Below are 16,832 nucleotides of genomic sequence, written 5' to 3'. Positions count from 1 at the left end.
AGCCGGAAGTGTGAAACGGCCCTTAGTTAGACCTGCACAGCTTTTCTGTTTTTTTTTTGTTGTTTTGTTTTTTTTTTAGGTGGGGGCTATCAGGAGCTATGCCTGTACTTCTTGTGTCCTCACATATCGGCACCGGAACCAAAATCTAATCAGCATCTTAATATGCCACACCTGTGGTGTGGATGGATTATCTTGGCAAAGGAGAAGTGCTCACTAACACAAATTTGTGAACAATATTTGAGCGAAAATTTGTACATAGAAATAGTCTTAGATCTTTCAGTTCAGCTCAAAAAAAAAAAATGGAAGTAAAAAAGAAAAAAAAAATGTGTTTATATTTTTCTTTAACATACCTTAAATTTCCCTCCAAAATTATCAATTATTGAGCAACTGTTGGACTCTGTACTTTTAATTTATGCAACTATGCAAGGAATAATGGGAAAATAGTGATGAGTTTATTCCACTTTTCAACACAGTTTGTACAGATTCTGACAACAGTATAAAAGTATCCATCAGGCTGTCCGCACACTCTTAAGAACAACTAAAAGAAAACTAAAAAAGAAAAAAAACCAAAACACCACAAACCCAAACAAAAACACGAGAACAAACCGCAAAATGTACTTTTGAACTTAAAAAAAATTGAAATACAACATTTTGTTCCAGTTTTAGTGTTGTGGTTTAATTGCACAAATGTATATATTTGTAAAGAAGAACAGTAACTACTTTCATAACAGCATAAGGCACTTATAGAGAAAATAGTAAGATTGGCATTAAACAAACTGCAAACCTGTAGACATTTTTTATGGTGCAGTGAATCATGTTGGAAGTCTTGCAAGAAAATTGGAAAGGTAAAATTCAGGCAACAGAGGCAAAAAGGTATTGCAAAGGGTAAACCTAAAAGTAGGGACTCAATGCCTGTAACTTAGTCCAAATGTTTAATTTTTAGCTTTTTTTTCATTGAACAAAAAGAACAAGACAAATCTGTCCTTTGCCTCAAAAAAAGAAATAAAAATGGAAAATGTAGATATGACAATAGAAATGCAATTTAAATCCATTTTCTTGTCACATCTACATTTTATATATTTAGATCTAACAATCCCAAGATTGTTATATTTTCATAACAAGGAGAATGCCTTCCGTTTTAGTAGTATTTAATCTCATACAGTCCCATACCTTGTATAAAGTACTACTGGTATATTCAACAAAGCATGCTCACTAGAAGGGATCCATATAGCAATGTATTGTTCATGTACTGCGAGTTGTCCATCCACTTGGGTGCTTAAAAAAAAAGGAAATCCTGAGATGCACCTTCTATAATGCGCTCTTCCTATATTTCCTATTGTATCATAAAAAGGTAAGTACACTTTGCTATATTATCCCAGGTTTATTAAGGCAGCCATTTTTAATCTTTGCTCGGATTCAGTGAAATTATATTATTATACCTGAGACAACCACTTCCCTTGTATACACATTTACTGCCAGGAGCCGAGGGGTGTATAGACTGTATCCATGGCGCATAATCCAATATATATTAGGGTTGGTAAAGCATTTTCGCAAGAAGATAACTTGCGTAAAAACAACAGGTGCCAAGAGTGAACTTTAAAGTTAGGGCCGAATAGTTTAGATAGGTGTAAGGCCGGGTACACATATCCGGTTTGACGGATGCGGCGCACGCCAGTACAGTATGATACAATACAGTGTAAGCACCGCAACTTCCGGGTCACATGCTCCAGTCACATGACCGCATTTGACTGGCGCTTGTTGCGCTGCCAGTGTACTGTATACACTGTACTGGCGTGGCCGTATCAGTCAAACCGGTGAAAAGCCGGATGTGTGTATCCGGCCTAATATGGCTGCTAAAAGACATTGCAATCTGGCTCTGAATTCTCAGATCGCAGTTACCCTCTAATTGCATTGAGGTCTACGGTGGTAAAATTTACATGCAATAGATATACATTTTTGGAGATTTCTGTGTTTTTCCGACTTTAATTAAAAATCTTTGGATGTGACGTTCATATTGAATATCCAAAGCTGCTGTGTAGCCTCAGCCTTTAGTAGTATCGGCTAAAAAAACCTTCCAGGGTGAAATCTTGGCCTATAAACGAAATATTTCAACACAAAGGACAAACCATTCTTCAGTCTTAAATACAAGAACCAGATTCAGTATAAATATATGTTTTTATCCTCTAAAATACAGCACGATAAGTCAGCTCCAAGTAATGAACCCAAAATAGGCACACAAATATAAATTATGAAATATGAATGTATACATCTATATAAACAATGGTAAGAACTAAGAGCCTATAAAAGGCAGAGAAAAATTATTTTTCCGTATACCAAACCCCAGTGCACGGGCATATAGAAAAAATGAAAACTATAGGCACATTTACAGAAGCTAATGGTGTGTATACAGGTGGATTTTTGACCCAGCTCCCGTTTTTATTTCTTTGAAAAACATAAAGAGTGTTTTCGGCAGAGGGAAGAAGGAAAAAGTAAGCGCTAACCCAAAGCAAACTGAATAAAATCAGAGAGGTAGAAACTACCTCCCATTATACTGTAATGTCTCCAAACATGGACCCTCATTTGGTTATATATGTGGCACTCACTCCAAACATAAGAAAATGGATATAACATGTAGAAAAATAACCGATTCATATGACGCACATGGCTGCCTGCTTCCAAAAAAAGGTGGTAATGTAACGGAAGTGTGAAAATACTTTATCTGCCAGCATTTCATATGTTCTTGCTCCTCACTTACTGATTTACAGGTATTTTACCCCAGTAACTAACATCTACTAAGCCCCTTGAACACCATCAAAATTTGAGGTCAGCTCTGAGATGAGGCTTCCGGGCTCAATTTAGTCAGACCAATAAATCCACATGAGAAAGTCTAGTTTGATATTTTATGCAAAGATGTTTGTGACAAACTCCAAAAATCGCTTTCCATACTGATCAGGATGCACAGTAGAAATCTCAGCACCGGCCTAGAAAAGAAAAAACAAAACTTGTAAAATATATTACAAAGGCAACAAAAAAAAATGCATGCAAGTCCAAAAGAAGAGGACCAAGGGTTGAAGTGAAATATGCTGTAGTGCAAACGGGTGGCGTACACAGTCACAGGATGTCACAGCAAAACAGACAATGGGCTTCAGTAAACACTCCACTTTTTATACGGCTATAGATTTAAAACTTGATTTTATGAGAGATTTTTCCAACCCTCTGTAATGCCCATAACTGTGTCTACTCTGTAGTCGGGCTCATCTGTTTCTTGGGAACTCTGCTGTGTAAACTCCTCCTGGGCACTTAAACGGAATCTGTCGGGTGCAATATGCATCCAGAGCCACGAGCCGTTCTGGGTGTATATTGCTAATCCCTGCCTAATTGTCCCTGTATACACTAGCATAGATAGAGATCTTTAGAAAGAGTATTTCTAAAGATCTTTTATCGTATGCCAATGAGCTCAGGGACTAGTCCCCCGGCCGTTGCTTCCCTTTCTAGTCAACCCCATTAGCATGTTAGTACATTCCTGTGGACATGCTAATGAAAGCGCAGCGTCCGAGGATGATCTCACTCACCTCTCCGCTGCCATCGCCACCCGATGCTGGATTTCAGCTCAATGCGCATGACCCTGGAGTTTCGGTCATCCACACTTAGCCGGAATCCAGCGTCGGGCGGCGATGGCAGCGGAGAGGTGAGTGAGATCATCCTCTGACGCTGCGCATTCATTAGTATGTTAGCACATCCACAGGAGCGTACTAACATGCTAATGGGGCTGACTAGAAATGGAAGTAACACTCTTGGGACTAGTCCCCAAGCTCATTAGCATATGGTAAAAGAGCTTTAGAAATACTTTTTTATAAAGATCACTTTATCTATGCTAGTGTATACAGGGATGGTTCGGCAGGGATCAACAATACGCAGCCAGAACTGCTCATGGGTCTGAGTGCATTCAGGACCTGACAGGTTACCTTTAGGACGGCACAAATGCACATGCACTGTTCTGTGCTTGGCAATACTATGAATGGAGAGAAATGGCACTTTGGTTTGTTCTGCTGTAGACCAGCTTTAAGGTCCAGTCACACTAAGCAACTTACCAGCGATCCCAACAACGATAGGGATCGCTGGTAAGTTGCTAGGAGGTTGCTGGTGAGCTGTCACACTGCGACGCTCCAGCGATCCCACCAGCAACCTGACCTGGCAGGGATCGCTGGAGCGTGGCTACACGAGTTGCTGGTGAGCTCACCAGCAACCAGTGACCAGCCCCCAGTCTCCTAGTTACAGCACACATCAGGTTAATTAACCCGATGTGTGCTGCAGCTAAATGTGCACAGAGCAGGGAGCAGCGCACAATGCTTAGCGCTGGCTCCTTGCTCTCCTAGTTACAGCACACATCGGGTTAATTGCCTGATGTGTGCTGCAGCTAAATGTGCACAGAGCAGGGAGCAGCGCACACTGCTTAGTGCTGGCTCCTTGCTCTCCTAGTTACAGCACACATCGGGTTAATTACCTGATGTGTGCTGCAGCTACATGTGCACAGAGCTGGAGCCGGCAGCACAGGCAGCGTGAGAGCTGAGGAGGCTGGTATCAAAGGTAAATATCGGGTAACCAAGGACAGGGCTTCTTGGTTACCCGATGTTTACATTGGTTACCAGCCTCAGCAGAAGCTGGCTCCCTGCTCACTGCACATTAGTTGTTGCTGTCTCGCTGTCACACACAGCGATCTGTGCTTCACAGCAGGACAGCAACAACTAAAAAATGGCCCAGGACATTCAGCAACAACCAACGACCTCACAGCAGGGGCCAGGTTGTTGCTGGATGTCACACACAGCAACATCGCTAGCAACGTCACAAAAGTTGTTCGTTACCAGCGATGTTGCTAGCGATGTTGCTTAGTGTGACAGGGCCTTTAGGCTGGACAATCAAACAATAGCAGCAATGTACAAACAGCGGTGTTTGTTGACTTACTGATGAAAATGACCAACTGACTAATGTTTAATAGAAGATCTGATGGTACAGTTGTTAACACCATTTATTTAGATATTTATTAGAGATAATTTTTAGAACACCTGTTAACAATGAACCAGTATCTACCCTGCTGAAATACCATTTTTTTGTTTTCAGACGTTTTTCTAATTGGGATCATGGCAAACCTTTTTCTTACGCGAGTCACATACGTCAATGTTTCAATCTCACTCCCTTTTTCTAATATTCATAAGTATTGGATAAAGCGACAAGTGCTTCATAAATATGGCGTTTGCCCTAAACCATACCTTTTTATTTACTATTATAGAAGAAGAGACACAACTACTGGTATCTAAGTCCCTAGTGCAGGTCCTACGCCACAATGGCTTTTATACTTACACTATTTAAACTTAAAAGGAACCTGTCATGTCCCCAAATGCTACTAACCTCCGATAGAGTTAATCTGTACTTTAATACTGTTTTAAATTGATTCCTCTTCCTCTAGGCAACCTCAATGCAGGTGTGCTGGTGCGGCTTCAGTCACCAGTCAGTATACAGTGAGCGGAGGCTGTAACCATGTACCGGCACATTGACCATGCCATCTCTGCAATGTCAACGTGCCAGATCACGGTTACAGCCTCAGATCACTGTATACTGACTGGTAACTGAAGCCATGTTGGCACACCTTTATGACTGGAGGTTCCAAAGAGGAATAAAGTTGATTAACCCCTTCACCACCGGCCACTAAAACACCCTAATGACCGGGCCATTTTTTGCAATTCTGACCAGTGTCACTTTGACAGGTTATAACTCTGGAACGCTTCAACGGATCCTGGCGATTCTGAGATTGTTTTTTCGTGACATATTGTACTTCATGTCAGTGGTAAATTTAGGCCGATATTTTTTGCGTTTATTTGTGGAAATTTTGCGAAAATTTCGCAATTTTCAAACTTTGAAAATATATGCCCATAAATCTGAGAAATATGTCACACAAAATAGTTACTAAATAACATTTCCCACATGTCTACTTTACATCAGCGCAATTTTCGAAACAAATTTTTTTTTCGTTAGGAAGTTAGAACGGGTCAAAGGTCATCAGCAATTTCTCATTTTTCCAACAAAATTTACAAAAGAATTTTTTTTAGGGACCACATCACATTTGAAGTGACTTTGAGAGGCCGAGGTGACAGAAAATACCCAAAAGTGACCCCATTCTAAAAACTGCACCCCTCACACTGCTCAAAACCACATCCAATAAGTTTATTAACCCTTTAGGTGCTTCACAGGAACCAAAGCAATGTGGAAGGAAAAAATGAAAATTTTACTTTTTAACACAAAAATGTTACTTTAGCCATAAAATTTTCATTTTTACAAGGGAGAAAAGAGAAAGTGCACCCTACAATTTATTGTGCATGTTCTCCTGAGTACGCCGATACCCCATATGTGGTAAAAATCAATTGTTTTGGCGCACGGCAGAGCTCGGAAGGGAAGGAGCGCCATTTGAATTTTTGAACGCACAATTAGCTGCACTCATTAGCGGACGCCATGTCGGGTTTGAAGACCCCCTGAGTTGCCTAAACAATGGAGCTTCCCCACAAGTGACCCCATTTTGGAAACTAGAGCCCTCAAATAATTTTTCTAGATGTTTGGTGAGCACTTTGAACACCTGGGGGCTTCACAGAAGTTTATAGCGTTGAGCCGTGAAAAGAAAAAATTGTTTTTTTACCACAAAACGGTTGCTTCAACTAGGTAGCTTTTTTTTTCACAAGGCTATCAGGAAAAAATGCACCATAAAACGTATTGTGCAATTTTTCCTGAGTACGTAGATACCTCACATGTGGTGGAAAGTAATTGTTTTGGCAAATGGCGGGGCTCAGAAGAGGAGCGCCATTTGACTTTTCAAACGCACAGACGCAGTGCACTGATCGGCCGCCGCAGGACGCACGGTCGGATGCGATACAAAAAGCGTCGGGGATACGTAAAAAAGTCCCGCCAAAAATTGAGCAGGGATGCAGATACGTTATCTGCATCCCTGATCAGCGCTCAGCGGGATGCACGGACAGATGAGGTGTAAAAATGGACAGGGGATACAGAAAAAAAAAAAAAAGTTATACTCACAGTACCCAGAGGATCACTGACCAGAAGAGCTGCAGAGGAACAGATGGCAGAGAAATGGACAGCTTTACAGGAGCAGCAGGCAGATCAGCAGAATGCCCAGGAAGGACCCAGCGATGGAGGCAGATGTGATCGGGCCGGTGAAGACAGGTAAGAGGACGTCGGGGGAGAGCAGAGGGGGAGGGGGGAGGTAGGAGCGGGGGGGGGGGGGGGGAAGAGCAGAGGGGGAGGGGGAGAGCAGAGGGGGGAGACCGGAGAGGGAGCTGCAGAAGCAGAATAGAGATAATGGGGGAGGCAGTCAGATCACGGGGGGAGCAGATCGGGATGTCGGGGAAAGGGGGGGGGAGCAGATCGGGATGTCGGGGGGGGCAGATCGCAGGGGGGCACGGGCAGGGGCTAACACGTGAGCGCGCAGGGGCACCACGGGAGCGCGCACGGGCTGCAAGGTGAGCACAGTACTCACGTGCAGCAGGAGCGGTGACCTCAGCTACGGCGGCAGCAGCGGTGGCGTGGTATCACAAGTACCAGCCACTGCACGCTGCAGACATGTTGGGGGGAGGGCTCGCAGGCCAGCACAGGCCTGGGGAGGGCGGCCACCGGCAGATCAGACCGCCCCACTGCACACTGATTGGAGCGATTGCGCGTCATAGCACGATCGCTCCAATCAGTGCTGCAGGGGCTGGGGGCGACATGTTTGAGGTCCACCTATGATATGCTGCAGCAGCTGCGGCATCTCATAGCTGGATCTCACAGTATCGCACTATTTCCGGCATTATTTTTGCCGAAATTAGTGCGAACGATGTGGTTGGCGGTTCAGAGTTGAACAGCCAATCACATCGATCGTCGATAGGGGGTGGCGATGCCGCCCCCCCTGGGGTCAACCAAAGGTCCCCTGCTGTAAGAAACAGCAGGGGACATCATTTAAAAGCCGTTGCTATGGCCACGGCAATCAAATGAAGTTTAGGCCGTAAAATTCCGTCCCTGGTCGTTAAGTCACGTTAAAATAGGACGTAATTTTACTGCCCGCGGTCGTGAAGGGGTTAAGAAAAGGAACGGTACAGCCGCTGTCGCAGTAACCAATCAGGTAACATAATGCCCTTAAAATATTAACTGTAATTTGATGGTTTTGATGCCGAACCGCACCTTTTTCCCCCCTATTTCCACTAGTTTTATACAGTGTTTAAAAGACAAAAAACAAAAAAAACACATCCCCCAAAAATAAGCCCTAGCAGGAATTTTTGGAGCAAGGCTTAAATATAAGCCCTACCCCGAAAATAAGCCCTTGTCGCGGTTAAATAATGAAGTGTCCATGCAGCTAAAAAAGTTAAAGAATGCTGCAGGATACTTTATTAAAGAAAGCAAACACCCCCCAAAAGAGAAAAAGAAAACCCCGCAATCATACTCACCAGACGCCAAATATGAGGATCTGCAGCGGAATGCACACCCACACAAACAATCGGATAGCACACACACTCAACACATAGGGTGATACAGATTGCGTCTGGCCAGCAGAGAATCCTGGGACGCAGTGCGGTGGAACACCTCGATGCGTTCCACCAGAGTCCGCCATGCATTCCACTGCAATGCATCCCATCTTCCCCTGCTGGCCGGAAGCAAAGCGTAACAACGGATGTGGTGAGTGTGCGATCCGATTTGTGATTGCGCCAGCGATCTGATGCGTCAGCAATCTGATGCGTGTGTGTGTGTGTCAGCCAGAAGCAGAGGACGACGGCATGCCGCATACCTGTTTGAAGCGCCCGCCGATGATTGCAGAGGGACCTTGGCACGACGTAGATGCCCGGGGTCTGGTGAGTATTATTCTCCTGGGAAGGAAGGGAAGGGGGGGGGGGGGGTGACTGCTTTTTGGGGGTAAAGTACTCCCAACCATGTTTCCCCAAAAATAAGACCTGCCCGAAAATTAGCCTTAACGCTTTTTCGAGGCAAAAAAAAAAAAAAAAAAAAAAAAAAAAAAAAAGTATGGCGATCATTTTTTTTTTTTCGAAAAACACGGTACTAATTTTCCCCATTGCATTTAGTAGACACTGCATGCAAACCCTGTCTGCAAAACATGCAAAAGATCAAAAAAACAATGTTAATCAGAATGTCAGAATGGACCAAATTGGGCAGAGAACACATGTTCTGGGATACCATCAAGTACACAGATTCACTAATGAAGGCCACATCATTACCCCATGCTTCACTGTTTTGGCTGCATGAGCGGCTTTCTTCTTTGCATCGTACTGTGTAAAGATGTCAATCAGACCCATGAAATAGACTTCTTTTTGTGGAGCGCCTAAATAAAAGACAAAAAAAATGACTCATGGGTTTTTGAAAAAGCTAAAAAGTTCACAAAAAAATAGGAGTGAAATGGAACTTTTTTACCCAGAGAAAAAATCCTTGAGTTGTTTTGCAAGCATACATTATTAGGACAAGCTAACATATGAGGATTTGGAAAACTGGACCTCCATTAGATAAGTTACCCTTCTCCATCACAGCTGTGTCGGGGAGACAGAAAGGGAATGGCTTCGCAACACTAGGAAGAAGGGGTGGGGGGTGCACTATAAAGCTTTCTGCAGGTGTTAAAATGACAACGGAAGCTCTACTGGGGGTCTATTATCAGGCTATCAGTACAACTTTCAGATTTAAAGTGCATGACCTTGATTAATATACATTTGAAATACAAACTCATGGACTTTTATTGCTGGACAACCTTTTTAAGACATTATATAGAGCAAAATAAAAAACGTATACCGTACACTCAGAGCTTTTGATGGCATAAACATCGATGCCTGGCTCAAATTCTCCAGGTCCTAAAGGTTTATGGGAGTTTAAGTAGCCGGCTATTCCTTCCGGAGAGGTCCCATAGGAACCAACTGTTGTGTGAATTGTTCCCTCATTTTCAGCATCTTCCTCCTCAATCTCCTCTTCCTCTTCTTGCTCTGCACGAAGTACATCATGAATTCCCAGCAAAAGACTATAGTCCATGATCTTTAACTGCACCAGAAACTAGAATACAAAAAGCAAGGAAGTCAATATTACCTTGGAATGTAAGTGATTCTACCACATTAACCTCTTAAGAACAGAGCCACTTTGTACATTAAATGACCAAGCCTCATGTGATGGTGGATTGTGTATGTTCAGATGTTGGGAGTGTTGCCTTGTGTACATTGTCCTGTCTGCAGGTTAATCCCCCCCTGCAGTGCTTCTGTCCCTATGTCTGGGGGAGGGGGGCCTGGAATCCACCTAACCTCTCTGCTTACCTAGGGGAGGATTCAGTCAGGCTGAGGAGGACAAGAGAGTAGGAGTAAGATTTATCCTCTGTGGGAGAATCTGAGGCTGCAGCCTGCACCCCAGAGAGACCTTGAGAAACCTCAATTTCCCTGGAAGATTGTGACACATCACCGGGACATTTGTCCCATTACTGGACGATTTTACGGTTCGTGTGGTGGATTATTTTATGGACCTTCTGATTTGCTTGGAAAAAACAAAACAAAACGTTCTTTGGATTATTCACTCCTCTCTCGCTCTGTTGATTATGTGATATTGGAGAAGGACCCCGTGACACCTCATTTTTCAAATCTGACCAGCGTCATTTTCCGAGGCAATAACTCGAAAGCTTCAAGATCTCAGGGATTGACACTTTTTTCATGACTTCTTGTACTTAATGTTCGTGGTCATGTCACATTCCCAACCACCTACATATTATACACTTGCACCCTTCAGTGTCTTTCATGTGGCACTAGGGTCCTGGGTTCAAATCCCACCAAGCACATCTGCAAGGACTCCTTGTTCTCCCTGTGTTTGAATGGCTTTCCGCTGGGTTCTCTGGTTTCCTCCCTGACTCCAAAGTCATACTGATAGCGCTGTTGAATTAATGACGCTATATACATTAATAAATTTATCAAATGGCTGGTTATCAAAAATAGGGGGGATCCCATGTTGCCTTTAGTTATTAGATTAATCCAGGCTAAACACTGTTTAGCCTGGTTTAACCTAATAAATATATAATTCAAATAATGACACGGCTTAAAAGGTAAAACAGACAGCTGCGGGCTGATATCAGGCTGGTAAGGTCCATGGTTATTGGGACTTTGCCCAGCCTAAAAATACCAGCCCCCAGCTGCCCCAGAAGTGGCACATCACATAGGATTCATTAATTCTGGGGCTTGTCCTCGGATCTTCTTGCCAGCCTTGGCGCATCAAGACACCTCTATTACTAATCCAGTAGGTACATACAAAAAAAACAAAAAAAATATGAAGCACCCAAAAATCTTATGACAGAGATAGATACATATACAGCTCTGGCAAAATTTAAGAGACCACTGCAAAATTGTCAGTTTTTCCAGATTCTCTCTTTTATAGGTATATTTGAGTAAAATGTAAAATTGTTTTTTTATTCTATAAACTACTGACAACATGTCTCCGAATTTCCAAGCAATACATTTTGCATTTACTTCCTGAAAAAATTGTCAAAGTGACAAAACAATGCATTAAATTATTTGAGGTCTGAAAGCAAAGAAAACAAGTTCATAATCATTTAGAAACAACAATACTAATAATGTTTTAACTCCGGAAGCGTGCAGAAATCATTATTTTGTGGAATAACCATGATTTTTAATCATGGCTTTCATGCGTCTTGGCATGCTTTCCACCAGTCTTTCACACTGCTTTTGGGTGACCTTATGCCACGCCTGGTGCAAACATTTAAGCAGTTCTTTGATGGCTTGTGACTATCCATCTTACTCTTGATCAGGGTGGATAAAAATCATGATTTTTTTAAAAAAAAAAAATCAAAAAAATCAGATTTTTTTGATTTAAATCATTTGATTTAAATCATTTGATTTAAATCAGATTTTTTAATCAAGTTGTACACAAGCAAAACTTTGTCTTTTTGCAAATCTAATTGTTTTACACAAATAAAAATATTAAAACAGTTGATTATGAAACCTAATAATTTTTATTTGCACTATTAAACACTCAGAATTGAACTACAGAGAGTAAGTACTTTTTAACAATAGCCTATCTCTAACGTTTGAAGTAAGCAAACATCTTCAGTGAATACATCAGTCCTTTAAGCCTACTGTTTATTTAGGACTTTTAATAGGAAAACCAGTTGTCCTGCTTTAGCAGTTCCTAAGCGGTTTCGGACTGTTGTGTGCACAAAACCAAATGAAGAAAACAATCTCTCTACTCCTGCGGATGAAGCCGATGCAGTCAGTAGCTGAGTAGCTAGATTTATTATCTTTGCTGGAAGAACAAGTGATTGCGACTTCCACCAGTCCAGTGGTTTTAGTTCATTAACGACGTTATCTGCAAACATGTATTTTTGAAATGGTGCAGATTCACACTTCAATTTCAGCACAGTTGCCACAATGTCATGGTTAGTATTGGCGAGCCACTCCATTGCAGAGTTGATTTCCGCCTCAGATCATTTTTTCCCTCTGTAGATGGGATGCAAGATATTGGCTAAATAGTGTTCTTCTTTTAATGCTTGGTCCTTGCGGTGCTGTATTGCAACCTTTACATTGTTTGAGAGGTTCAAGAGATCTAGAGAACCTTCTAAATCTTTCCAAACTTCTGTGGCATCAGCTATGGTTGCAGTATCTTTCTGCATTTTATCCAACGCAATCGATATTGGCTTTAACCTTTCCAAAAGGTCCTCGGCATTTCTCTTCACACCAAGATTTAATACTTTGCTTCGTATATTAGCATCAATTTTATCCCGATGTGTTTCGCAAATGGACAGTAATTTTAACCAGTTGTTAATAAACAGTTCCAAGCAGTCAGCCAAGGTATTCCATCTAACATCTTGTGGTAGAACCAACTTCAGTCCTCCCATTTCCTTGTAGGTTGCATGTGCAAAATGATTATTGCGGAAATATTTAACAATTTCTACAACATGTTCCTTGACACCCAAAATATGCAGGTCTTTTGCCAAAAGATGCAACAAATGGGCAGAACAACCGTATGTAATGACATTTGTGTCATCCTGTGCCAGTTCCGCTCGCATTTTTGCCACATTGCTTGCGTTATCAGTAACTAAGCTCCTTACTTTACATCCAAACTGTTCTTGGCATTGGTGAATTGAGTTCTTAGCAATTTCAAGTAAATATTCAGCAGTATGTGAATTTCCAGATGTGTCGATTGTGTCTGTAAGGTAAGTTTCACCATCTTCTGTTGTGACACAAGTGCAAATTATGGGGTCGTTGTGGATGTTGCTCCAACCATCTAAGCTCATGTTAACAACCTTGTCTTTCAAATATTTTGTACAAGCCGCTCTTTCTATGTCGTATACAGCCTGAAGATGTTTTCCTGAGATATCAAATCTACTTGGTGGTTTGTAGCCTGGTCTAATTTCTTCGATCATTTGTACAAACAATGGGTGCTCAACTAGTCGGAAAGAAGAATTGGTTGCAAATATGAATTTAGCAATTAATTCATCAAAATGTTCTTTCTGGCTCGTCGTAGTCTTTAAGATGAATTTTTCTACACTTTGTTGCACGCAAAGTTTTTTTTTGGGCTGCTTTGTTGAAGTTGTACCCAGATATTGATTGTCATGTGCAGCACAAGCCATATTTGACCCTGAAAGCACAGAAATTAAAAATATAAATCGACTGCGTATTTGAAGAAATATAACGAAAATATTGAAACAAACTTTTTGAACAATGTAATGGTCCTCGTCCTATAAGGGCTGTCTCAAAAGTTATGCTACTCAAGTTTTCCGGTGAGGTTGCTGTAATACTGGTAACTAATATCAGAGCCTCAGCAACTGAAAAAAATTATGTCACAAAAGTTTTAAAAATGTTTTTTTTTTTTTAAAATGGTCAATTTGGCAGACTTCAAAACTGAATTGCAGCCTACAATAAAAAAAAATAAGCGTATACACACTTTATTTTTACTTAAAGGACATGTGCACCTTTATTTTTTAAGGTGCAGCCAGTCACAGTGTGCACATGTCCTCCCCCCGCAGCTCTCTTACCTCCGATGTCAGCGCTGTGGGGATCCGTGGCTTCGTTCTGCCCGTCCGCGCCTCCATTCATTTCAATGGAGCGTGCGGCCCGCTGACGTCACGCCGCTGGATCACTGCGAGTAGGCCGCAACCGGAGGACGGGAGGCGGACGGTCAAAACGAAGCCACGGATCTCAGCGCTGCGGGGATCGGAGGTAAGAGCGCTGCGGGGGGGGGGGGGGGGGGGGACATGTGCACCTTAAAAAAATAAAAGGTGCACATGTCCTTTAGCGTTAATTTTCTGTGAAATATTGCCTTAACATAAATTTAAATTCTATACTCCAGAACTACCAGTGCTAGAAATTTTTCTTTTCATAGACTTTAACCATCCCAGTAAAATGTCTGTTAAAAAAATAGGTTGTAAATTACTTGCCAGACTTACCACTAGTACTAGGCTCCTGGTGCATAAGAAGCTGTGGGGGTTCATTGACATTAGTTGTATCACTATCAACATCTTCATTTCCCTTCTGGTTGCAGTTTTCATAATGTGATTTCAAACGGCAAACAAGTCCTTGGATATCCTTTTGACAGTATTTGCACTTTGCTCTTGCACCTTTCTTTCCAAGATCTGCTGCTGGCATCTCAACAAAATGAACCCAAATAGGGTCTCTCTTACGACCTGCTGCCATGGCTCACACAGATCACTTATGAAGTTTGATTGTTACTACAGCCTGAGCCAAGCACTGCTGATGTTACTACAGCCTGAGCCAAGTACTGCTGACTATCCAACAAGTTTGGGCATGTCAACTGAATGCAGGGAAAAAGAAACTAAACCAAAACTGAAACCAAGCTAGAAGTGTGGAATTAAAGGGGCAGTATGAACAAAATGTGGAGGCTATTAATAGTTTATACAATTAAGACATGCTGCTTTTAAACACCTACCTATTGCCATATAGTAAAACAAAAAAGATTTTTACTTACTTTGGGGTCCCCCCCTCACCCTGGCGTTAGATCGTTGCCCCTAGTTTCGTCCGTGTAACTATGGGCGCACATGCACACTGCTCTCACTTCTCATTTTAAATCGTGATTTATATTAAAAAAAAACCTTTTGGATTTAAATCAGTGATTTAAATCATGATTAAAATCATGATTTAAATCGATCCGATTTAAATAGAAAAAAATCTTTTGATTTAAATCGTGATTTAAATCATGATTTAAATCGGCGTGATTTAAATCAATCCACCCTGCTCTTGATTACATTACAGAGGTTTTCAATGGGCTTCAGGTCTGGAGATTGGGCTGGCCATGACAGGCTTTTGATGTGGTGGTACTTCATCCACACATTGATTGACCTAGCTTTGTGGCATGGCACATTGTCTTGCTGGAAAAAACAGTCCTCAGAGTGGGTAACATTGTCTGAGCAGAGAGAAGCAACTGTTTTTCCAGGATAACCTTGTATGCGGCTTGATTCATACGTCCTTCGCAAAGTTTAATCTGCCCAATTCCAGCCTTGCTGAAGCATCCCCAGATCATCACCGATCCTCCACCAAATTTCACAGTGGGTGCAAGACACTGCGGAATGTATGCCTCTCCATGTCTCCATCTAACCATTAGACGACCAGGTGTTGGGCAAAGCTGAGAAATTGGGCAGATTAAACTTTGCAAAGGATGGGATGTAAGAATCAAGCCACATACAAGGTTATCCTGGAAAAACAGTTGCTTCTTTTTGCTCAAGTAATGTTCCCCAACTCTGAGGACTGGTTTTTCCAGCAGGACAATGTGCCATGCCACACAGCTAGGTCAATCAATGTGTGGATGAAGGACCACCACATCAAAACCCTGTCATAGCCAGCCCAATCTCCAGACCTGAACCCCATTGAAAACCTCTGGAATGTAATAAAGAGGTAGATGGATAGTCACAAGCTATTAAATAACTGTTTATATTTTTGCACCAGGAAGGGCATAAGGTCACCCAAAAGCAGTGTGAAAGATTGGTGGAAAGCATGCCAAGAAATGCATAAAATCTGTGATTAAAAATCATGGTTATTCCTCAAAATAATGATTTCTGAACTCTTCCTGAGTTATTTATTACATTATTGGTATTGTTGTTGTAAATGATTATGAACTTGTTTTCTTTGCATTATTTGAGGTCTGAAAGCAATGTATTAATTTTGTTATTTTGACCATTTCTCATTTTCAGAAATTAAAAAATTATTGCTTGGAAATTCGGAGACATGTCAGTTTATAGAATAAAAAAAAACAATTTACATTTTATTAAAAAATATACCTATAAAGAGAAAAAAAAAAAAAAAAAAAAAAAAAAAAAATCAGAAAAAAATATTTTCAGGTCCGATGTAGTAATCGAACGTTGTGGGGACTGCTGGACTACTTCAGATATGAGAACCGTGCGTTCTAATTAATCAGTGAACAAGGAACAGTCGACTATCTGAAATAGCCCAGTAGCACCCAAAACATTCATAGACGGACCAGAGTGGGAAGTTTATCATTCGCTCACCAATTAGAAGCAGTCTCTTGTTTTTGTTTTGCCATTTTTCTTTAAGATTTCCTTTTGTTGAGTAAGTCAGGTCCACATGACAAAAAAGAAAAAAAAAAAAAAGTGAACCATGGGGGAGAACCCCCCCCCCAACAAAAAACAGTATTTTCAAATAAAGTGTGTGTGTGTGTGTGTGTGAGTGTGTGAGTGTGTGAGTGTGTGTGAGTGTGTGTGAGTGTTTACTTTCTCCTTACAGGGAAGGAGTCTTGCGAGGCTAATTTGCATATTCCCTGTGCCTTCTGGGATAAGTGAAGAG

At 41.6% G+C, this 16,832-nt stretch overlaps 1 protein-coding gene across 1 annotated transcript in view; it reads right to left on the bottom strand.

Annotated features, from left to right (window-relative positions):
• Positions 1-430: 430 nt before the first annotated feature.
• The window catches only part of PIP4K2C (phosphatidylinositol-5-phosphate 4-kinase type 2 gamma), a 121,323-nt gene continuing 104,921 nt past the window's right edge, over positions 431-16,832 (bottom strand). Inside the window, exons 8-10 of the mRNA XM_075337083.1 lie at positions 9,831-10,080; positions 9,264-9,367; positions 431-2,981 (exon numbers count right to left, since the gene is read on the bottom strand). Coding sequence (XP_075193198.1) covers positions 2,901-2,981; positions 9,264-9,367; positions 9,831-10,080 — 435 coding nt within the window. The 3' untranslated portion in view covers positions 431-2,900. The remainder of the gene's footprint in view (positions 2,982-9,263; positions 9,368-9,830; positions 10,081-16,832) is intronic.

This window comes from Anomaloglossus baeobatrachus, chromosome 2 (genome assembly GCF_048569485.1).
Source record: "Anomaloglossus baeobatrachus isolate aAnoBae1 chromosome 2, aAnoBae1.hap1, whole genome shotgun sequence".
NCBI lineage: Eukaryota > Metazoa > Chordata > Amphibia > Anura > Aromobatidae > Anomaloglossus > Anomaloglossus baeobatrachus.
Note: the sequence above shows the minus strand (reverse complement) of the source record. Positions and strands in the feature narration are given on the sequence as shown.